The sequence below is a fragment of the Hyperoodon ampullatus genome, assembly GCF_949752795.1.
Source record: "Hyperoodon ampullatus genome assembly, chromosome: 6".
NCBI classification, from domain to species: domain Eukaryota; kingdom Metazoa; phylum Chordata; class Mammalia; order Artiodactyla; family Ziphiidae; genus Hyperoodon; species Hyperoodon ampullatus.
This window is the reverse complement of record NC_136919.1, coordinates 112451312-112474691: the sequence shown is the minus strand read 5'-3', so window position 1 is coordinate 112474691 and position 23380 is coordinate 112451312. Positions and strand designations below refer to the sequence as shown.

Genomic DNA, 23380 nt, shown 5'->3' with positions numbered 1-23380 from the left:
AACCACTGGACTGCCAGGGAATTCCCAAGAATTTTTCTGTTTTAAGTGACAGAGACCCAACTACCTTAAGAAAAATTAAAAAGGAATCTGTTGGCTTCCAATAAAATATAGAAAGGGCAGGAGGGCTTCCCAGGTGGCACAGTGGTTGAGAGTCCGCCTGCTGATGCAGGGGACGCGGGTTCGTGCCCCAGTCCGGGAGGATCCCACATGCCACGGAGCGGCTGGGCCCGTGAGCCATGGCCGCTGAGCCTGCGTGTCCGGAGCCTGTGCTCTGCAGCGGGAGAGGCCACAACAGTGAGAGGCCCACATACCGCAAAAAAAAAAAAAAAAAAAAAAAAAAAAAAGAAAGGGCAGGAGCGTATTCCAGGACTCATACAAATAGGTCTCCCTCTGTCTCTCCTTGTCTCTAGTTTCTGTTTCTCTCTGCAGGTTAGCTGCATGCTTATCCTTACTGTGACCACGAGGCTAGATCTACGGTCCCAATTTATCTGGGCTCACATCCATAGTGTCTTATAACCAGAAAGAAAAGAATGTTCTTCTTTGCTCCATTAGGAAAGTCTCTGGGCAGGGTTCTGCTTGGCCTGGCTTGTGTTACTTCCTTATACCTAGACTAGTCAGTGTGGCCAGGAAGAGAGCTGTGTGGTGGGCCAAGCCTGGGTCACGTGTCCACCTGTGGCCCCGGATGGTGGAGTGCCACGGTGGACAGCCTGTACGAACTACCTGGCCTGAGGAGGAAGTCCTCAACCCACCCCCTAAGGGGAGCTGCTGTTCTAGGCAGAAAGAATAAGTATCCATGTACACTTAAAGAATAAACAGGAGGGAAGGAAGCCAAGTGGATTCTTGATTTCATGAGACCAGTGGCGGTAGTCCTCGGGAACAGGCAGGAAAGGACGGGGGCTCAGCCTGTCCACAGGGAGCCCTGGAGGCGTCAGAAAACAGGCACGTGGGGTAAATCCATTTTCCCCTTTCTCAGTGTCACGTAACATTGAGCCTACTTAACCATGCCCTGCGCCACTGGAGGGGACCTCGGAAAGCCATTCCAGAGGGTCTTGGGTCTATGAAAGCCATTTCCTCTGTGTTCCCCTAAATTGTCTCTGAAGACCATCATGAGTAATTTGCATTTCTTGGGAACCCTTTTTCTCCTCCATAAGATATTCAAGTGCCCTGTTCATCAGCATGCAGCAGTGCTGGTGGCAGCCATCTGGAAGCATTGTTAGTGGGGGCAGGTCATGGCAGCAGAGCCAGAGAAAGACCCTGTCCTCACTGGCAGGTGCCTGGCCCTGCTTTGCTGGCTGTAGGGTGTGTGACCGTGTGACCTACCTCTTGGAGCGGCCGTGTCCTCACTGTGAAATATGTCTACTTTGTGGGATTGTTCAGAAAGTGAAATGTGATAACCACGACTGGCACACGGTGTATCCTCAGTAAATATTAGCTTCCTTTACTCCTCCTCCAATTCTAAACCAGTAGAAAGCCATGGGTTTCTGTGGCAGCAGCATAACAGGTATAACCTGATAAATGGGAACTTGGCCAAGAGCTTCAGACCCTAAAGCCACATATTGGCCAGCATTGGAACGCTTTGGAGTTCGGGGGAGCAATTTACCATAGTATTATTCTAGGCCAGACAGATTTGAGAAGGGTCTTTGTGCTTGGGAAGGTGTTTACAATCTGCACCCAGGGAGAGATTTGTTGATAACAAGTACCTGTACTTTCTTGGCTAAGGCCAAAGAAAAGAAGTGAGAGGTGTGTACCCAAGTGTAACTGTGTTTGTATGGGGATAGGAATGTGTGTGTGTGTGTGTGTGCGCGTGTGTGTACAAACATGCACAGTCTTGTAACTGTGAACCTTCTTGGGCTACAGCCTGCAGCATTACTTTCTTCTGTGGGCTGGGCTATATCGTAGGTATATTTAAAGCTGAGACCAGGGAGTGGAGTCTGGAGGGTTCCCACAATCCCAGCTCTGAAGCCTGTGCAGATTTGCTTCAGTACCCCAACTTTTACCTGCATCAGAATCACCTGGAGGGCTGGTTAAAATAAAGATTGCTGGGCCCTGCCCCTAGATTTAAGATCTGTTATATCTGGGGTGGGATCTGGAAAATTTGCATTTCTAAGAATTCCCCAGTTTTACACTGATGCTGTGGGTCTGCGGACCACACTTTAAGAACCACTGAGCTATAGGAAGTCCACCCTCTCCCATCCCCACTCCTCCAGTTTTGGATGATTCTGCTTATGTGGGTTGACCTTGGCACTTCCAGTTTTGCCTCTTTTTTCCTTTCAGGAACACATCTGCCCATCAAATAGGGTTGCCAGATCTAATAAAAATACAGGCTACCCAGTTAAACTTGAATTCCAGACAAACATCGAAAAACTGTTTGGTATAAGTATATCCCAGATATTGCATGGGATGTACTTATACTAAAAAAAATCTTCATTGTTTATCTGAAATTCAAATTAAATGGACGTCCTGCATTTAATCTGGTGACTGTTTAATAAAACTGGGGGTCAGATGTCTCTCTCTACCTCTCTTGCCACTTTCCTGTCATTGAATAGGCTACAGCTGCTGATGGAACAAGCCCAAAGAGGGTCTGTGTGTTTTGGACAGATCCACCTGCTGTCCTGAGCTCATTTGGCAGTCTTTACTCCATCTTGCTGAGATGGACCTGGCTCGTGTTCATTGTTGGTTCTCTTGCTGGCTCTCTGTTTTTCTCTTTGTCTGTCTGTCTGTCTCTCTCTCATGCTTTCTTTTATGCCATCCCTCCTATGGGGGCTCTTCAAGGCAGAAATCTGAGAAGCCATGAGGCTGGTCTAGGAAAAGGCTGTTCCTGGAAGTGAGAACAGAATCCAAGAGACTGGGGACCTCCTGGCGTCAGCAGGGACGAGTGGCATCTGGCCCGAGGTCCCCAGCTGGCTCACTGTGCACTATGAAAAGGATAACATTTGCCTTGGAGACTGTACCTACCAGGACGGGACTGACTCACTCATGGCTGGAGTTGAGAGTGTCATGGGCTTGAAGGAAATTGGCCCCGCTGGTCTCGCCTGCCGGTGGAGGGAGCCGGCTGCTATGGACTTTGGTGTGACTTAAGGGACAGAGGGAACTTGAGCAAGCAAAGGCCTCCTGGAGACTTGGACACGGCGTCCTCCTAAGCGGCCCCATTTGTCACTCTGGCTTGCCAAGACTGCCTGGATGCTGAGGACAGAGAAATGGGGCAACAGAAGGCCTGGCTGCCTCCCCTCCCTCCACCCTTGCCCTTAGCTCCTCTCCCTCCCCACCCTGTGCTCTGAGGAGAGCCACAGGGCTGCTGTAAAGGACGTAGGCTGTAGCCTCCCAGGAGCGAGGTGGCCTTTCCCCATTGGTCGCCCAAGGTCTGGCAAAGGGGTCTGTGCTGCTTCTCCTGTGTCCTCGGCGTGGCATGGAGAATGACGTGGGGCAGGGAGGCCATTGTTCATTTCGGTCCAGCAGGGTGACTCTGGAGCCTGGTGGGGAGAGAGAGGGAGCTGTCTCTCCCCGATAGGCTCACATTGCCTTGTGAGGGGTCCAGACCCGCCTCGGAGGGGTGAACAGGTATTTTTCTTCTACATCAGACACAGGAAAAACTACTCCCTGTTTGTGGCAAGCACGGTGCTGGGGATGAGACATCTGGGTAGAGAAGAAAGATAAGGACGGTGTCTCCACTCTGTGCCCCAGCTCTCCCACGTATCCCGTGAGGGAGGTAGGCAGGCACAGCCCACCCCATTTGATAACTGGGGACGCTGAGCACAGAGACACACCAGGCCTGCCCAAGGTCACACAGCAGGTGAGCCGTAGACTGAATGCGGTTGTGTGACAGCTGCTCCCGTCTCTCCCAGCAGCTGGATCTGCCCTCCCCTCCTCACTGAGGGGTCTCACTGTTCCACTGCACCTGGTGTTGGAACTCTTTCACTTTCTGTGTCCTGGCTTACTTCCTTTACCCACCCCTTCTCTCTGGATGACCTTGTCTCTCTCTGCGGGCATCATACTCCCATTTTCACACGTTCCCTCCGTCTCCAGCCTGGGACCCAGTGATTTTTTTTTTTTTTTTTTTTTTTTTGCGGTACACGGGCCTCTCACTGTTGTGGCCTCTCCCATTGCGGAGCACAGGCTCCAGACACGCAGGCTCAGCGGCCATGGCTCATGGGCCCTGCTGCTCCGCGGCATGTGGGATCTTCCCGGACCGGGGCATGAACCCGCGTCCCCTGCATCGGCAGGCGGACTCTCAACCACTGCGCCACCAGGGAAGCCCTCCAGTGATATTTTAAGGAGCCTCATGGATGGTGAGGACAGCAAGACCCTTGAGGTTCTTAATGTCAGCGATTGGAGAACCGGCCTTGCAGAAGGGAGGTGAGGCCCTGCGTGCAGGGTGGGGAGCGGAGCTTCCGTGAGGTTGGAGCTGGGCTCTCAGGTCTGCTGCAGCAGGTGGCACGCTCCTCCGGGATGGTGAGCCGGCATTGATCTCTGTGGAGCCCTGACCCCATCAGCTGGAATTATCTTCCTGACATGGCACTGACATGCGTGCCGTTCCCATCGTTCTCCTCGTTCTGTCAGTCACATGGCAGGGCTTCAATACGTATTTGGAGAAAAGATGAATGGATATCTACCACTTGCCCAGAGGGGTTTGGAGGATATGGATGAAGAAATCACAAGAGTCTGCCACTTTGGGAATGTGTGCTCCAGTTGGAGAGAGCAAACAGGGCAATATCAGTTAATCTGTATGCAATTAAGTATGCAATTGACTGGTCCAGACTATATGTGTAGCTGGAATACAGAGGTAGATGAAGTCCATGTGGCTGGAGGGGCAGACAGGGCTTCACGGGCTGGACTGATGGTGAGCATTGGGGAGGTGGTAGGAGGGGCTTGGGCTCTCTGTGTGATCAAATGACATTAGAATGGACTCCTGTATTTTGGCTAAGAGATCCTATTAGAACGTCTCTTTGGTGGGGAGGAGATGACCCCTAGCAGCTCTGCTTGTCATCTCGCAGCCCCACACCCTGCAGGAGCTCGGATGTGGCTTCATGCTGACCCCTATGGTCCTCCTCACTGCAGGGCCTGACCACAGCCCCTTGGCTCCTTCTGGAGGGAGAAATTTAGCCAAAACAAACAGTGAAATCTTTGAAGGTGCTGTATTCATTTCCCTAGCTGCTGGAACAGAGTGCCACAAGTGGGTGGCACTGATTTTTTCACAATTCTGGAGGCCAGAAGTCCAAAATCAAGGTGTTGGCAGGACTGTGCTCCCTGTGAAGGCTTGAAGGGAGAATCTGTTCCATGCCTTCCTCTTAGCTTCTGGTGTTGCCGGCAATCTTTGGCATTCCTGGACTTGTAGGCGCCTCGCTCCAAATGCTTCCTTGGTCTTCACATGCATTCTCACTCTGTGTCTGTGTCTCTGCTCTTCTTCTTATAAGGAAACCAGACACTGGATTGGGGGCCCACCCTAATCCACGGTGACCTCATCTTGGTTACATCTGCAAAGAGCTTATTTCTGAGTAAGGTCAGGTTCACGGGTACCAAGGATGTGGACCTAGCTCTTTGGGTGACACAGTTCAACCCACGATAGCTGCTTAGAGATTTTGGTTTGTTGGCCTCCCAGTCTCCTTTACCTATTAAGTCTGTGTCCCCTCCTGGCCCCCTGACAGGTCTCTGGAGGTCCGGGGTGTGGGCAGAGACCATCTCTCATTGACCTTCATCCATTTGCTAGTTCACGGAGCAGGACAGACTCCGGTCTGGCCATTCAAGACCAAGTGTCATTCTGCAGGGGCTGGGGGCTTGGTTGGAAATGCTGCTTTTCCCTGTTTTGGGGACTGGGTGGTGAGGAGATAGAGGGTATGATTTACGGGCAGGAGGGAGGGCGGAGACACTTTCCTTCTCTTTTCCTATGAGGACAAGATACTTTTATAGAGGAGCAGGATGTGGGTGGAGGACCTGCCGGAAGGGGTAGCCCTATTGTTGGGGTTCTGGGCTGGAGTCTGGGCTCCGCTGCTCAGAAGCTCTGGGGTCTTGGGCAAGTTATTCAGCTTCTCTTAGGCTCAACTTCCTCCTCTGTGAAGGAGGATGGTGATAACAACTGCTTGGCAGATCTTGGCAAAGTTTCTGTGAGGATTATGTGATAAAAGGTGGATGTGAAAGGACCTCTTCTTAAGTCACGTTTTTATCGCGGTCAATTACACACAACCTAAAATTGACCGTTTCCACCATATTTAAATGTACAGCTCAGTGGCGTTCAGTGCACTCCCATTGTTATACAGCCATTACCACCATCCATCTCCAGAACTTTTTCATCTTCCCTGACTGTGAAAATACTTTTTATTCCTTGGATAAATAAGGCAAATGAGTCCCCAAGAAGCAAGGACTCATCTGAGGTCTCGCAGCAAGATGGGGCGGAGCTGAAGTGAGACCTCGCCCCCAGCTCTCAGCTGGGAGCTCACCTTCCATCTCCAGCACCTTGCTGCCTCTGCGGGCTGCAGGGATCCAGGGACACTCAAGGTCCCTTTGGGGTCAAATCACTCTGGAGAGCTTCCTCGGTCTCCTAAACCCCCTCTCCTGGGACTGTGGGGCCTCCAGGCAAACCAGGTGGGACCCAAGGAGCCGCCTCTGTGTTGAGAGCATTCCTCTTAGGGCTGTCCTTGTCTCTCTCAACTTCTTGTCTTTCTGTCTATCTGCTCCTTCCTGATACAGATAGAGTTCCAGTGGAGAAGCAAGGGAGCTGAATTCGGGGTGACCTCTGGGATGGCTTTGTGAGGTATCTCACGGTATGGAAAGGGCTTGGGCAGGGAGGCAGATGGCCTGGGTTCTGGTCCTTCCTGTGGCTACTGTAGTGTTCTCACCGAGCCCGTATTGTCGAGGTCCTACTATGTGCCCATCACCGGGAGAACACCAGTGAACGAGACCTTGGTACTTGCTGCCTGCAGCTGCTGTGAGACACTCGGGATATGATGGCGAGGACCTTGTGGCAAAGTGCGCTCGCCTATAGGAAGCCCCGGTGGGTGGGGAGGTGGGCGGTGGCCTGGGCTGATTGATGGTAACAGCCTGGGGCCAGGGTGCTAGGGCAGGAAGAAGAAGGAATGGGAATTGCTGTGCAGGTTGGACTTGGGTGTCCTGGGCTCCCTGTGACCTCGGCATCCAGGTGCTGGGGGCTGGAGACAGACCGGGTCAGACAGCAGCTGCCTTTAGGCAGCTCATGGTCGAGTGGGGAGCACAGAGCTGTGTGCAGGTGGTTACAAAGCAGCTTTATCTGCACTGACAGAGAGGAACGGATGATGACAGCTTACATCACCAGGGGAAGAAAAGGCTGATTCTGCTTTGCAGGATGGGGAAGCTGGTGGAGGGACGGCAGGGGAGGCTTTGCTCTGATTTGATGCAAAAGAGATTGGTCAGGAATGCCCAGGGGATGTCTCGTCCTAAGGGGACTCTTTCTTTAACCTCCCTGGGGGCTGTCCCCTTTGACCCCCAGATGGATTCTATGAAGTGTCTGGGCGGGGATTATTGTGCTCATTCTGTGAGTGGCAGTGGTGCTGTGTTGGAGGACTTGGGAAAGGTCACCAGCAGTGGGTTGAGCAGGAAGCAGGGCCTGGCCTTCCTGCCTGGGTCCCAGGCATTCTCAGCAAACCCACCCGGGTTCCCTCTGTGTTCCTCCGACGGAGAGACCCATTCAGAGCAGGCCTTGCCAAACCTGGGTGCCTGGGTCTCCAAGAAGTCCTGTCCTCAAGGAGCTCCTAGCCTAAAGCCCTCCAAGCTTCTTTCCCTCCATCTTCCTCCTCTCTGTCTTCCTGGCTTCTTCCCACCCTGGGAGGCCGTGGAGGAGCCGCTCTGCCGCCGGGGAAGCGGGAGGGCCGCCAGACTAACTTGCTGTCCGATGGGTCTTCTCTTGACCCCAGGTCCCGGCTGGCGGACTTCCACGCCAACTGTCGTGCCTCCTACCGGACGCTCACCAGCTGCCCCACCGACAATTACCAGGCGTGTCTGGGCTCCTACGCCGGCATGATCGGTAAGCCGCCCCCACCCGGGCTCTCGGTGGCTTCCGGCTGCCCCAAGCTCAGTTAGGGACCGTGGCCCAGCTCAGGGCTGGCGGGTGGACAGCCTGAGCTGGCCCCTCTCTGCTGTGATGGGAGCCGGAGCTTTATCATGGGGGAGGAGGCCCCAGGGGCCTTTGAAGCTTCCAAAATAAGAAGAAAGGGTAACATTCATTGTGCAACAATCCAGACGCTGTGCTAAGCAGTTTACGTGGACTGTCTTATTTAAATCTCACGGCAGCCCTTACTAGGCAGGGGGTGGGGCTCCATTTTACAGATGGGAAAACTGAGGCTTGGGGAAGCTAAGTAACTTGTGCAGGTTCACCCTGCTGGTCAACGTTGGCACTGGGATCCAAACCCAAGAGAGAGCCTTAGCCTCCCTGACTGGAGGACACAAGCCCTGCTTGTTGGCGAAAGAGAAAGCGAGGGCCCGTGCTCTCGGGTGCGGGGGTGGGGGGGCTCCTGGGTATCCCCTCTGCCACCCTGGTCTGTCCTTTATGTCATGGCCCCCTGCTGACCCCCGTGGTTTGGAATGTGAGCTGGGATATATGTGTGTTGAGGGGCAGGTGGATGGGAGGGAGGGGGATGTCCGAAGCCTCTTCTCTGATGGGCCTGGGGTCTGGGGGCCCGAGGGGAAGCCTTACTGTTCCTCTCTCCTTTGCCTCCCTTTCTCCCTGCCTAGGGTTCGATATAACACCCAACTACGTGGACTCCAGCCCCACTGGCATCGTGGTGTCCCCCTGGTGCAGTTGTCGTGGGAGCGGAAACATGGAGGAGGAGTGTGAGAAGTTCCTGAGGGATTTCACTGAGAACCCGTGCCTCCGTGAGTCCTGCCACGTCCTCCCCAGCCAGCAGCCACCCCCAGCCCTCCTATCCCCGGGGGCCCTGGAGCTCTGCCTGACCATTCCCTCCTTCCCCCGGGCAGTGGCCAGTGATGCCTGCGGGGCTTCTCCAGCAGGGGGGTTGCCTGCGGAGACCATGGGTTTTGTGCTCTTGGAGACTCACCCGGAGCTGCCTGGAGGCCACTGGAGGCCTTCCACCTATGTCAAGTCAAGGCTGAAGGTTTCTGGTCTGTTATCCTGACAGTCTCAGCCAGGTTCCTTCAGGCACAGCCCTGTGGTGAGGTCTTAGCATCTGTCACTTTTCCCTTTAAGGATCGATTTCCCCTTGGCATTGGAGTTTCATCAAACTCCTAATCTGAAGGCTAGAGAGAAGGAAAGGTCAGCTACAAGCTCTGCCTGCCTGATCTTTCTAGTCTGACACCCTCGCTATCCACACCCACGTGGAGATCTCCTCCCCCTTTCCTGCCCTCTTTTCTTCCTTCCGTCCTTCTGTCCATCCTGCCTTTCTGACAGCACTGGGGGGTTATAGATGGAAGTCACAGTGCTTGTCATTGAGCAGCTCACCCTCTGAAGGAGGTGCACCGTCAGGGGGTCACAGCCATCACGGTAGGGTGGGGGAGGAACCGTGCTAGGGTGGAGGTCTGCAGAGGGGTCTGCAGAAGCCCAGGGTGGGGCTGCCCGAGTCAGCCTGGAGGAGGGGCCCCCTGAAGGCATCTCAGAAGCTGACCCACGTGGGGATCACTGGCCACCGGTCAGCTGAAGGGGCAGGGAGGGCCTGCTAGTCCGCTCTGGGCAGAGGTGGGTTTCAGGAACTGCAGACCACTTAGCCTTGCCACACTGCATAAGGATGCCCAGGGTCACCTGGACAGGTGGAGAGAGTCCTCCTGGTGAGGGCCCTTGCAGATCTGAAGGCGTTTGGATCTTAGGGTCCTGCAGGTAGTGGAGGTGGTGTGAAGCTCGCTGAAGGGTTGTCGGCAGGTGGTGCCATGGCCAGATCTGATTTCAGAAGGCTCACTCTCTGGTTCCGGTGTGGAGCGGGTGGGGGTAAGGATGTGGTTCTCACAGGTGACCCAACACGGAGTCCACTAGAGGTTGTTGTAGGCGCTCTCGGGAGAGGACAGCACCCACTGATCCAGAGCAGTGGCGGGGGGCGGAGTGGGGAGGTGGGCTTGGTTGATGGCAAGCGGGTGGTTAGGGAAGTGTCCTGAGTAACCCAGGTTTCTGACTTGGGGGACTTGGGTGGAGAAAGATGTCACCGTCAGGACTGGAAACGCAGCGGGAGGCAATGTTGCAGTGGAAGGAGTGGTGCCTAGTTCAGGTGGTGACATGATAAGCTTGAAGTGCACCTGGGACTTGGAGGTGGAGCTTCATTTAGGCTCTTGGCTTGGGGACGCAGTTTTGTCCAAGAGGTCCCATTAGTTGGTCCTGAGTGGATTAGTGTAACTGACGGAGTGGGAGGTGGATGAGGCCACCTGGGGAGGGGGACTACGTCGGGGGGCCACGTGAGCGTGGTGGTCTGCAATACTGAATGCCGCAGAGAAGGTGGGCACTGCGTGGACGCTGCCTGCCCCTCGCCTCCCGGCTCCCCACACCCCACTTCTCCTCCTGTTTCCCTCTTCATTCCGCATCCAGTACATTTCCTTTATTCCGGTTTCTCTTTTTCAACTTCCTTCCTGCTCTTTTCTTTTCTTTTTTTTAAAACATTTTTATTGGAGTATAATTGCTTTACAGTGGTGTGTTAGTTTCTGCTTTATAACAAAGTGAATCAGTTATACATATACATATATTCCCATATCCCTTCCCTCTTGCGTCTCCCTCCCTCCCACCCTCCCTATCCCACCCCTCTAGGTGGTCACAAAGCACCCAGCTGATCTCCCTGTGCTATGCGGCTGCTTCCCACTAGCTATCTACCTTATGTCTGGTAGTGTGAGAGAGTGGCATGGACATATATACACTACCTGCTCTTTTCTTCTCTCGATATGAGACCTTGGTAGCTATCTGAAAGGGAGCTTCAGCCAAGTTAGTTTGGACGAGTTCCACCCCGCCCCCAGCTCTGGGCTGTCACAGGGAAGGTCAAGTTTGGGATGGCAAGGGGCAGAGTGATGGAGGCGCCCCTGATTTCTCTGTGTCTCCCTGCTCTCTTTCCCCACAGGGAACGCCATCCAGGCCTTTGGCAATGGCACAGATGTGAACCTGTCCCCTAAAAACCCCTCGTTCCAGGCCACGCAGGCCCCTCGGGTAGAGAAAACGCCTTCTTTGCCAGATGACCTCAGTGATAGCACCAGCCTGGGGACCAGCGTCATCACTACCTGCACATCTCTCCAGGTAAGGGGATGCAGCTCTGCCGCTGGGGAAATGGAGCCGGGGCAGTCTGAGGGCTTAGAGAAGCACCTGATGCCAGAGACGAGGTGGGAAATTACAGCTTGGGGACCAGGGATGGGGCACTCAAGTTCCTCCCTTTGGATCAGGACCCAAGAGGTAGGAAGAGCTGATGGGAGCTAGTTTTTCATGATTAATTCACTAAGTATCACCTTGCAAGTATCAGACATCTATTCTGTCACAGGATTGTACTAGATACCACGGGGGTGCCGGAGAAATGGAATGGTTACCATTTACTAACCATCTACTAATTACTGGGTACTGCGCTAGTAGACTCTACCTATTTCATTGATTCTCACACCATGCGCTGTTAGGATTCTTGTTTTACACGCAGGAAACTAGCCCAGGGGTGTTAGGCGACACACCCAATGTCACACAGCTGGTTAGTGGTGGAATAAGATTTCAGACCTACATCTGATTCCAAAACCTGTGATTTTCATTTGTTTGTCCATCCGTCCATCCATGCATCCATCCATGCATGCATCCATCCATCCAACGTGTGTCATGCATGCACTGAGTTTGACGTCTTATGTGAGATGCTAGGGAGACACTGGTGAATGAGGCTGATGCAGTCCTGTGTTTTGTGGTCCTTGTGGTCTTGTCGAGGGTCAGACAGTTCAACAAGCACCAGATGTGGGCTGCGGTCAGTGCCACAAGAGGAGACCATGTGGGTGGCATTGTGGAGACACATCACAGGGCTCCCCACTCAGCCTTTCTCTCTGCTGAGCTATCCTCATGCTGTCACACCATTTGCTACAGTAGATTCTTTGCTTAGGATGTTGGTTCTAATCAGAACGCAGCCCCCCTCCACACACTCATACACACTCTCTCTCACACACTCTCACACACACTCATATACACACTCATACTATAGAACAAAGAGTTTAAAAGAAGACCTTGTGCAGAATATCAGGGAAAACAGAGGAGGGGGGAAACAGTGAGGGTGTGCAGGTGGGGATAAGGGGATGTTTCAGGCAGGAATTGGGGCTGGAATTGCCAAGGAGGGGTGGGGTCTGGAGTCCAGTCGGTGGGAGCACAACGTGAGCATAGGTTTGGGGGGCGGGGGAACAGGCCCGGCTGCTTGTGGCAATGAAGACGCCAGTCTGAGTGGGGCGGGCTCGTGGGATCACCAGTGGGCACTCACTATGAAGTTTCAATCTTGCAAGATGAGTAAGTCCTGGAGAACTGGTTACAGTGATGTGACTGTAGTTGACAGTGTTGTACTGTGTACTTGAAATTTGTATAGACCTTAAGTGTTCTCAGTGCAAAAAAAAAAAAAGTAAAAAAATGAAAGATGGTAGAAGTGTGAAGTGATGGATGTGTTGATTGACTCGTGGTGAGTATTTTACAATATTTATGTATATTGGATTGTGCACCTTAAAAATATACAATTTTTTTTTTTTTTTTTGGCCGCACCGCTCGGCTTGAGGGATCTTAATTCCCCAACCAGGGATCGAACCGGGCAACTGCAGTGGAAGCGCAGAGTCCTAACCACTGGACTGCCAGGGAATTCACAAATAGATACAATTTTTGATGGTCGATATAACCTCAATACAGCCAGAGATGAAGAGCAGTGGGCTTTCAGAGTGCTGGCATGAGACCTGAGCAGGGATGGGGCCTGGCAGAGGTGTCCAGGTCACCCCAGGCACCCCTTGCTGGTGCCTGTCCTGGTTGGGAAGCCCTCTCCCCCTTCCCTTCCCGGTGGGCACCCTGTGCTGTAACAGCTGACCTCCAAGTGCCTTCAGGTCAGGCCCAGCGTGGGCCCCTCCATGCCCCGCTCCCCTCCATTAGGCCGCCCCTCCTGATTTGGGCTGAGGTGCCCGTGTCACCCCTGGGTGGCTCCTAATTACACTCAACTCGCTTCAGCGGCTGCTGGCGGGGCTCGGGGGCCACTCCACAGACGGTTGCCAGCTCAATTTCATGCTAGAGTGGCGGGCAGCTCGGCAGGTCAGGGCTGTGCCACCTGTCAGGTGAGCAGGCTCTGGCGTGGTCCCTCTGGGCACTGCCAACCTTCCTCCCCAGCCCCTTGGGGCTGGCTCACTGGGGAGATGCCCACTCAGCAGGGGCTGTGGACCCTTCCTAAGACTCCCACAGAGTCACTGTGGGCGTGGAGAAGTTCAAAGCCCTGGTCTCATGCCCACCGCAGCCCCCTCAGTGCCTGATGACTCAGACTCCCTTTTTCCCACCCCCCCGCTGTTTCCCTTCAGTGGTTTGCTAAACCATCGCCTGGTTTCTTTCAGCCCCAGCCTGGCTTTCTGCAGACTCACCATCTGGGGGCTTGTCTTACACTTGGTTTGATTCCAGTGGGGTTAACACACGATCTGCATGAGAGATGACTTACGTGAGGAACCTTACACACGTGATAGGTGTTTTGAATCCTGGAGGGCTGTCTGGCAGGGGGCTCCCTCAGGCCTAGCCCCAGGGTCCGTCCACTCGGATGTGTTGACTAAGTCACTCTGGGTGGGACAGCAGGGGCGGACCTCCCAGGAGGAATGGAAGAGAAGCAGACCCTCAGAGGGACCCACCCACCATCACCCTCATACCCCTGTTCTTTCTTACAGAAACTGAAAGGGAAGTGCCTCTGATTCTGTTTTAATTACAGTCTTCTATTTTTTTTATTCTTTCATTTTTAAAAATTTCTTTATTTTAATTTTATTTTTGGCAGTGTTGGGTCTTCGTTGCTGTGCGTGGGCTTTCTCTAGTTGCGGGGAGCGGGGGCTACTCTTCCTTGCAGTGCGCGGGCTTCTCATTGCGGTGGCTTCTCTTGTTGCGGAGCATGCGTGGGCTTCAGTAGTTGTGGCTCATGGGCTCAGTAGTTGTGGCTCGTGGGCTCAGTAGTTGTGGCGCACAAGCTTAGTTGCTCTGCGGCATGTGGGATCTTCCTGGACCAGGGCTCGAACCCGTGTCCCCTACATTGGCAGGCGGATTCTTAACCACTGCGCCACCAGGGAAGTCCTAATTGCGGTCTTTTAAATGAGCACCTACTACTCTGTGCCAGGTGCTGGGCATGCAGAGGGAATAAGCCCGCGTTCCTGCCCTCAGCTTGGCTGGAGGCTATATGGGTGGTCTGTCCCTCCCCAGCCCGTGCCCCCTCCCTCAGCTCTGCTAGCTTGGAAGGGCTCTGTGGTGGCCCTTGTGGGGCCCTTGGGAATGACAGCAACCCATGGCCACAGAAGGGAGTCTCCGAGTGAGGGCAGAGACAGGGAGCTGAGCGAGGGAGGGAGGGAGGGAGAGGAAGGCCGCACACCCCAGACACCCCTGGAGAGAAAGGCAAGATCACTTTCCTCTGCCCTTCTTATCCACAGGTGGACCCGGGGGGAAGCCTTAGGAACCTCCTTCACTGACCCAGAGATGGTAGCCAGGTGGGGACCTCACATGAGTGATGGGATGTTAGCATCCATGGGCCCTCTGAGAGCTCCTTCCCAAATCCCAAAGGATGGAAGGCCAGTGAGGACAGTGACTTGTCCACAGCACCCCCGGCCCCCGGCTCCTGGACAGTTTTCTTCTGGCTGCACTGTGCTGACTCTTCCTCCAAATCCGCTCCTCCAAAGGACTTTCCCACAGTGAGGCGTGGTCTGGAATTGGGGGACTCTTGTCTCCACCGAGGGGCTGCTGAGCAGAAATGTGGGTGTCTTAGGTACCAGAGAGCAGCCGGGAGCTGGGCAGACCCCGAGTTGGCCCTGTGTCTGTGGTCCTTGACGCTCCCTAGAGTCTGGCTCTCCTATGCTTCCGTTCCTGGCTGTGGTCCCCTCTCTGGGTGGGCCTGCCAGCCTGGGGCTCTCTGGAACTTGGAGAAAGTGTGGCAGAATCTGCAGAACAGCGTCTCCCTCTGTCCCTGCTACACACACACACACACACACACGCACACACACACACACACCCCTTGTGTGAATTCCCCCCCTCCTTCCCAGTGGTCCCTAAAGCGAGGAATCTACAGGAGGCCATCAATCTTGTGCCCTCATCTAAGATCCTTTGTTTCTGAAGCCCATCAGGCACCCCTGGTGTAGGCCCGAGGGCCAGGCTGAGCAAGATGCTGGCCCTTGTCCTCACCAGTTCCTCTGGGCAAAGGACGTCTCCTTCCCTTCTCTTCCTTATCTTCCAGCTCTCTGCCTTTGAATCCTCCTTGGATGTCACCTCTTGCGTGGTCTCCTGACTCTGCTCTGGCAGAACTGCCTTCTCCCTGCTTAGGGCTCCCACTTGCCTCCCTTCAGCCCCCATCACGACGTGTTCTGCTCCCCGCACCAGACAAGCATCCCTGGAGGGCAGGGGCCGCATCACCCCCCTTGGGAGCCCTTATAACCGAGTGCTTAGCGCCTAGCATCGAGGGAGTGCTCCACACAGGTCAAGAGAAAGAGCCCAGAGTTCCCGATTCCTGGATTTATGGGAACTTCCTGCTTTTTGTTCTAGAAAACGGTCTGTTTTGTGACTCGCAGGCAACTCTGTTCAGCTTTCCTCCCTCTCATGGATGCCCTCTGTGTGCCGTGAGGTATGAAGGTAAAGAAGTAGGTGACGATGCAGGAGGATTGGCTAGAAGGCTCTTTTGTCATAAGATGGGGCCTGGACCGGGGCAGTGCAGCGTGGGCGGGGCAGACTGGCAGTGGCTTCCCACTTTCCCTGGACTTGGCTTGTTTCCAGTGTCCTTGGCTTCCCTGCTGGCGCAGTGGTTGGGAGTCCGCTTGCCGATTCAGGGGACAGGGGTTCATGCCCCGGTCCAAGAAGATCCCACATGCTGCGGAGCAGCTGGGCCCGTGAGCCATGGCCGCTGAGCCTGCGCGTCCGGAGCCTGTGCTCCACAACGGGAGAGGCCACAACAGTGAGAGGCCCGCGTACCGCAAAAAAAAAAAACAAACCCAAAACAAAACAACACAACAACAACAACAAAAAAAAACTGTGCTCTCACAACGGTGAGAGGCCCGCGTATCGAAAAAAAAAAACTGGCTCTGGGCCAGTTTGCGGGACCCTGTCATATCACCTTCTGCAGGGCTGCGGTGCCCTAGTAACGCAATCTCCTTTGCTTTCCTTGTCTCCACCAGCCAATTTCTGCTCTCCCCCTTGCTAGTGCCCATCACATCTGGGGGAATTAAAAATGAGTTTGGAGGGCTTGCCGTGAACCCTCCTCACCACATGCTGGCCACAGGCTCAGCAGCCGGCAGCCACGTCCGTCTCCTCAGCCCCCTGCCTGTTCCTTGGACGGGTCTCTTACTCAGCACGCAGGCCGGTAGCTGTCAGAGCATGCAACCCAGAGGCTGGTCAGTGTATCCGTATGCCTATTAGGCATACATTTCTGATTTACAAATTCGGCTCGTTTCAAAGCTTTGAGAGGCTGATGCATTCCTTCTTTTCTTCCCTCCCTCTGGCTCTCCCTTGTAGTCATTCATTTATTCATCCGTCCGTGCATTCCCTCATTTATTCAATGTAAATTCTTACCACACGTCACTCTGTTCCAGGCACTGAGGCTGACCAGCATATGAGGCCGGTACCTTGGTCCTCATACCAGCAGGAGGGACAGGGTGCACGCTCAGAGAATTACGGGGCAGGGGGTGATGGGTGCGCCAGGGGGCTGGATAAGCCGTTATGGACGCAGAGCGGGGAGGCGGCTTTGGGTTGGCAGTGGAAGCACAGGACTTAGGGACCAGGTGTACCCTGCTGCTGGGCCTGGAGGAACAGAGAGAATTGAGGACACGGAGATGCAGAGATGTAGAACTGGGAGGGGTGGGCGAGGAGGGAGCAGAGACGGGGAGTCAGGACAGCACAGGGCCGCTGAGGAGGGGGGCGGGTCCTGCCGGCTGAATCTGGCTTGCTGCCTGTTTGAAGAAATTAAGTTTTATTGGAACACGGGCCACACCCTATTGTTATGTATTGTCCACGTGCTGCAGGCACAGTTAAGTTGGGACTGATGCTATGGCCGGCAGAGCCTAAAATTGTTACTCTCTGGCCCTTTGCAGGAAATGTTTGCCTCCCCCTGACCTAGAGGAACACAGGCCATGCGTTTGGGAGAACGCAGGGCTCTGATATGGGAAGGAGCAGGTGGGAAGTCAAAGCTAATTTTCAGGTTGAACTGGTGAGTGTGGAGAGGCCGCTGAAGGCTTTTGAACAGGGATGTCGTGATGAGAAGTGTGATTTGGGAAGATAATCTGACAGCAGGTGGAGATTGGTTGTCGAAGGAGAGTGACTGGGGGACCTGTTAGGAGATTTTTGCAATAGTCAGTGATAGTCGATGGTCATCAGAGGTAAGAAAAGAGGGGTTGTACTAGGGGATGGTGGGGAGTGGAGGAGGGCGAGGTGTGTTACTGGGGGTGGGTGTGTGCAGGCCACTGAGATTTGGGGATGGGGCCTGGAACAGAAGCAGGGGACACAGGAGAGGGCCTGCCAGCCCCGGCCAGAGGTTTTCCCATAGAGACAACACTGGACTTGGTCCCTGGCACCTGGACATGCCAGACCCAGTTTCGGGAGTGTGGACAGAGATGGCAAGGAAGAGGAGGAAGACGATAATTTCCTCCTAACTTCCTGAGCAAAGGGCCCCTCTGGGAGAACTTTCTAGAAGGATGAACCTTGTCTTTGCTGCCATCCTCCCTTCCTGCCACCAAGATAATCGGGTGAGATAGGCATCAAGGGTGGTCTGGGGTGTGTGTGACCTCAGAGGACAGCTGCACCGTGGGGGGCTTGGGAAAGACAGAGCCTCTTCCCCTCCCATTTGCTGAACTGGGGTAGAGGTGACCTTGTGGATGTTTATTTCTCTCATCTGGGTGTGAGCAGGGCTGTGACTCATTCATCTTTGGAACACCCTGCGGGGAATGGTGGGGGGTGGGGGAGTTAATGGTGAAGGAGACGGTGAATTGGAGCCTAAGGCCTGGGCATTAGGTAGTGGAACCTCTTTCTCTATGCACTTCCCCCATCTGCCACTTTCAGAAAAGGTTGGCTGACTGGCAAACACCCACACTGTTCTGTGTGCCCAGGACTGGGGGAGAGGTCTTGGGCTTGCTGTTGGGGGAGATTACTGCAGACTTCCTCTTCGCTGTCTGTTCTGTGTTTTCTGGAAGTCAGGTGGAGGGGTCCACTGGGGGCCCAGACTTCTCCCTGGCTTTGCTTGCTGAGCTCTCAGGGTAGAGCAGGATAGCCCCAGGCTACCAGCTGACCTGGGTCTCACCCTGCAGCCCCAGTCCTGGGAGTTTACTGGATGCAAACTCTGCTTCGCTCTGCATCATGCTTGGGGATTAAGGGGCGTTTATACTTGTCCAGAGCTTTACTGCGCCACATGCACGGTCTTATGTATCTCACGGTGCTTCCGTGAGGTTCGCTTGACTATCGCTATTTTATAGATGAGGAAACTGAGGTGCCAGTAGATGAAGGGATTTGCCGGGGGTCAGTGGCTGAACCAAGACTGGAGCCCTGGGCTCTGGCCTCTGGGGTCCTTCCTTGGATCAAGGGGCTGTTCCACGGGGATGGGCACCAAGGCTTAGGACCCTGCAGTCTAAAAAGGAAAGGCTGGGATGGGTCTCTGAGGACAAAAATCTGTAAGCTGGATGTTGTAGCACTTGAAGGAAGTACTTGAGGACAGTGAGAGGAAGCCCAGTGTGTCACCTGGCCACTCAGCACGTGTTCAGTGTGTGGCAGGTCAGCCCTGGAGCCTGCCAGATGGAAATGCCATTGGTTCAGAAGGGCTTGGGCAAGTGCTGTGGATGACGGATCCAAGGTGGGTCACTAAAGGGGCATGGGGAGAGGTCCTGTCCTGATCTTCATGGAGCCCAGTCCTTTTCCCCCACCAGGTCCCTGTGGCCTGTCAGAGAGCACACAGTGGGTCGGATTCCTTTGGCCCTGGTCCTGGGAGGTGGCATCCCTCTCTCACGATAATATGGGTCAGAGGACGGGATGAAGGGGTCCTCTCCTGTTCCTTCCCCTCCCCCGATGCTCCCTCCCTCCCCGCCCCCTCGTCCCTACCTGGTGCTCCAGTCTCCTTGGGTGCTGTCTTTCCCTTTTTTCTCTACTTCATCCCTCCTGTCATTTCCTCTTACTTCTATTCTTTTCCTCCTTCTCCTCTTCCTCTCGCTTCCTATCTAATATTTGCCAACACCCCCTCCTGTGTCTTCCCTCTTAAGAGGAGACTTTCAAGTCCCAGGCGGCTCCAGAGCTGAGCGTTCAGATCCCACCTCCTCCCCCCACGGCTCCTCTCTGTGTGGTTGACCAGGCTAAGTTGTGTCCAGGTCTGTGTCCAGGACCCGGGGTTCCCTGAGAGCTGGCATCCTGTCACAGAAGGTCAGGCCAACAGGTCATCTAGTTTAGCTATTTTCTCAAAGCTTATTTATTTTTAAAGCACAGACTATTTTTAAAAATAATTCTGTATATAACTCCAACATATAAAACAAGTCAAAATGGAGCTTCTTGGTTGAGGTAAGGGCGTGAGGACTGGGATCCCCAGCTGTCTGCCTGTGATTCCACACAGCCTCCTGTTTAGTGAGCACTGTGGGAGGGGGCGCCAGGGAGAAGACAGGGACCCTGGAGGGGGCGGAGACACAGCTGCTGTACCTGCAACAGTTAGAGCTGGAAAGCCTGCCAGGAAATATAGGTGCTGGGCTGCGTGGCACAGACCCTGACAGGCTACAGGATGTCATAGGTGGGGACCCAGCTGGGGCTGGGAGTTGCTCAGGGATGTGACCGAGTGAGGATGGTGGGGGGCAGTCAGGTGTAAGCTAATGGTGACAGCGCAGCCTCTGAGGTGGGGTGGGCAGGCTCCATCAGGCAGTGACCTCCCACAGCCCTATCTGGAGCTGCACTTGGTCCTGGGCAGTGGAATCCAGTCCTTGGGTCTGCAAGGGCCTCCGAGCACACACCCTTCTGCAGGGATGCAGGTTGGTGGCTTGGCCGGGCTAGATCTTGGCACCCAGAGTCACTGGTGCTGAGGTCTTATACAGGATCCTCCTTGGTTGAGTCCTTGATTCTGTCTTGGCTGCACTCATTGTCCCCATGATCACATTTCTACCTTCGGTAGTGACTCTGCTCTTGGCTGGGGCCTTTGTGTGACAGCTGGGGCCTTGTTTAGCTGACCAGATGCCCTGGGTGGTAGATTGCCTGTGATGTTCAAGGCATCATTAATACCTCTGGCCAAGAGCAGTGGTTTAGGCATAATTTCCTGGGCTTCCCAGTTGCTTCTGGTGGCCAGAGCCATTTGAGGCCAGTTTAGAAACATCGCATCTCCCAGCTGGTTCCCATGGATCACTATTATGAGGATGACAACAAAGGGCTGCTTATCACACATACCCTCTGGTCCTCATCCAGGTGGCTGTGCCAGGGGTGGAAAACCCTGGAGTCATCACCAAGCCAGCTTTCCTTCCTCATTCCTCACCTGGACCACAGAGCTCCCAGGTGCCACACAACTGTTTAGGATGGAACAGCCAACACCTGGCACCATGGCCAGATGTCCGCCTAACCTGCCCCAGTGGCAGACATCACTAATCAATCACAGTTCTCTTCCCCATGAGCCCAATGAGGACTCATGATATTTCTGGAGCTGGCACTGGGATGCTAGTTCTGATCTGTGGCATTCATTCATTCATTCATTCACAGACATGTTAATGAATCATGGTTAACAAACAGTAACTGAGTATAACATTTATTGAGCTGCTGTTATACAAGGAAAGGAAACATGGTCCCTGCCTCATCAAGAGGAACTCTGAGTATGGTAGACGGACCCGGGAGCGGCTTATTACTCTATTAGGCTGTAAGTTGGAGAGCAGAGTTAGAACTCGCTTCTTCAAGAGCCCTAACCACTGAGAGTGTCAGAGAAGGGCAAAGGTCTCTGTGCTGCCAGTGCCCTCTGCATGTACACTGTGATGTCAGGGGTGGATGGCAGGGCCACGGAATGTGTCGTCTCATCTGAGTCACGGGACAAAGCCCGGCCAGAGACCCAGCCCGGGTGATCCATCCTTACGAGCGCCTTCTCTCCCACAGGAGCAGGGGCTGAAGACCAATAACTCCAAAGAGTTAAGCATGTGCTTCACAGAGGTGAGTGAGGGCCTGAGTGGGGGTGGGTGCCGGGGGCTGGGCCAGAGTGGGTTGTTTTCCAGGAGAGCCTTGGACTTGAAGCTCCCAGATTCCATTGCATGGACTGGGCTGGCTGAGCTTCTAGCCCACCTGGACCTGGGAAGGTGCTCACTCTGTTGGGGGTGAGGGTGGGTGGGTGTAGATGTTGCAGCCAGGGCCCTTACTTGTCTCTTGGGTGAGACGCAAGAAGCTACTCTGAGCAGAGGTCCTGGCAAGGCTTCCTGACTCTTTAACACAGGTGTCCGCAGCAGCCTGCTCTGTGCTGGTTCTGTGACATTGAGGCGGTGGAATCATGGCATAGGACATGGGCCCTTCCTTGAAGGAGCCCCAGCCCAGGAGTAGATCTGTGACTATGTATATGTATAGCATATATATAACTTAGAGGAGAAGTAAAGTTAGTGTAAGAGTCTGCAGAAGGAGAGAGAGTTCAGACAGGGGTGTGCAGCGGAGGCTCCACAGTGGAGGAGGGATTCCCACAAACTTAGGAACCCGGAGAACGGAGCTTCTCTCTTCTCCCCTCGCCACCCCCGCCTTCCCCCCTCCAGAAGCAGGTCCTGTGGACCCCGGGACTTTCTTCCTTTAGATCTTTATACCATCCCCGTCCTCGCTGGTCTGCGTCAGCCAGGCAGGGAGAGCCGCCCGTTGCCCTGGGGGCTGCTGCCTTGTTCCCCGAGTAGTCAGCTGAGGCATAGCCCAGCTCCGTGGAAGCCTGGCTCTGCGAAAGAGGGTCCCCTGGGTGACCAGGAGGGCAGGGGCCTTAGTGCTCCACTTCCAGAGTCTTTTTTTTTTTTTTTTTTTTTGCCTGATCCCAGCCCTACTGACTCGTTTGTCCTTCTCTCTGCTTCTGTTCCCGCTTCTGCCTGGCCACAGCTCACGACCAATATCATCCCAGGGAGTAAAAGGGTGGTCAAACCTAACTCAGGCCCCCACAGAGCCAGACCATCGGCTGCCTTGACCGCTGTCTCCTTCCTGATGCTGAAGCTGACCTTGTAGGCTCTGGGAATCGCATTGGGAGATTTCCGAAAGCTACACGGACGAGAACACCCGCCTGACAAAATGGAAACACACACAGACACACACACACCTTGCAAAAAAAAAATGTCTTTTCCCACCTTGTCTCTGAACCTGTCTCCTCCCAGGTTTCTTCTCTGGAGAAGTTTTTCTAAACCAAACAGACAAGCAGGCGGGCAGCCTAAGAGCTGGCCCAGAGGTCCCCTGGCAGGGGAAACCCAGTGCTGAGGAGGGCACAAGGGTCTAGAGAAGCCCTTCACTTTCTTCTGGTGTTTTCCTCTCTGGACCCTGCTGACATGAGAGACCAGGATGACATCCCCACTGCCTAGGGGACATGGGCTGGGGCAGGATGGTTGCCACTCTTCTCAAGCTCCCCACTCCGGGGGCCTGCCGGGGGCTGGCGGGGGGGTGGGCGGTGCGTCGGGCAGCAGAGCAGCAAGGCTGCCCCCCTTGGGGTCCAGCTGGGTACCTTCAGCACCTCCAGTTGGCTTCAAGGATGGAGGTTATTTCGCCTGCCTTCTCTGAGGGCTGGATCTGACCTGTGGAGGGCTGTGGTGCTGAGCCCCCTTGACCTCCACTGTAGCACATGGTGGAAGGCTGGGCAGTTCCAGGGGGCTTGGGAGCCCAGCCCGCCTGGGATATCCCGTTGGGGGTTGGGAGCAAAACTTGGATACCACCTCGAGGCTGATTCTTCCTGCTTGGTGGCAGGAGTTTTGAAATCAAAGAGAAATGATTTTTTGTCCACTCCCTTGTTTTCTCTTGGGTCCATTTGGTGGTTCTCCCTTGGGAGGGAGGGGCTGGCGCTGAGAGGGGCAGAGAAGACCACCGTGGCCCGTCTACCTGCACCACACTCTGGTCTCTGCGGCTCTCTCCAACTCTTTTCTCTCCGCCTCGCTCTCCTCTTTCCTCATTTCTGAGACGTACACACACTGTATGTACATAACACGGCTCCTTTCTCAACATATATGTATATACACGTCCGTATACATATATCGTGTGGTTCCCCCTCCATTCCTTTTTTTAAGGAACAAAACTAACGAAACAATACCCTCACAGCTGAGCGAAAATGTATTATTGTAAAGTTTATTTTTTTTA

The 23380-nt window shown here is 54.3% G+C and overlaps 1 protein-coding gene across 3 annotated transcripts in view; it reads left to right on the top strand.

The window, feature by feature from the left end:
• Positions 1–22267, top strand: part of GFRA2 (GDNF family receptor alpha 2) — a gene marked incomplete at both ends in the record, with an annotated part of 96196 nt that extends 73929 nt beyond the window's left edge. For all 3 annotated transcript variants that reach the window (XM_079705949.1, XM_079705948.1, XM_079705947.1), the window contains 5 exons: positions 7881–7990; positions 8698–8838; positions 11010–11182; positions 21182–21235; positions 22145–22267. In XM_079705949.1, the coding sequence (XP_079562075.1) occupies positions 7881–7990; positions 8698–8838; positions 11010–11182; positions 21182–21235; positions 22145–22267 (601 nt within the window). The remainder of the gene's footprint in view (positions 1–7880; positions 7991–8697; positions 8839–11009; positions 11183–21181; positions 21236–22144) is intronic.
• Between the last annotated feature and the right edge of the window lie 1113 nt (positions 22268–23380).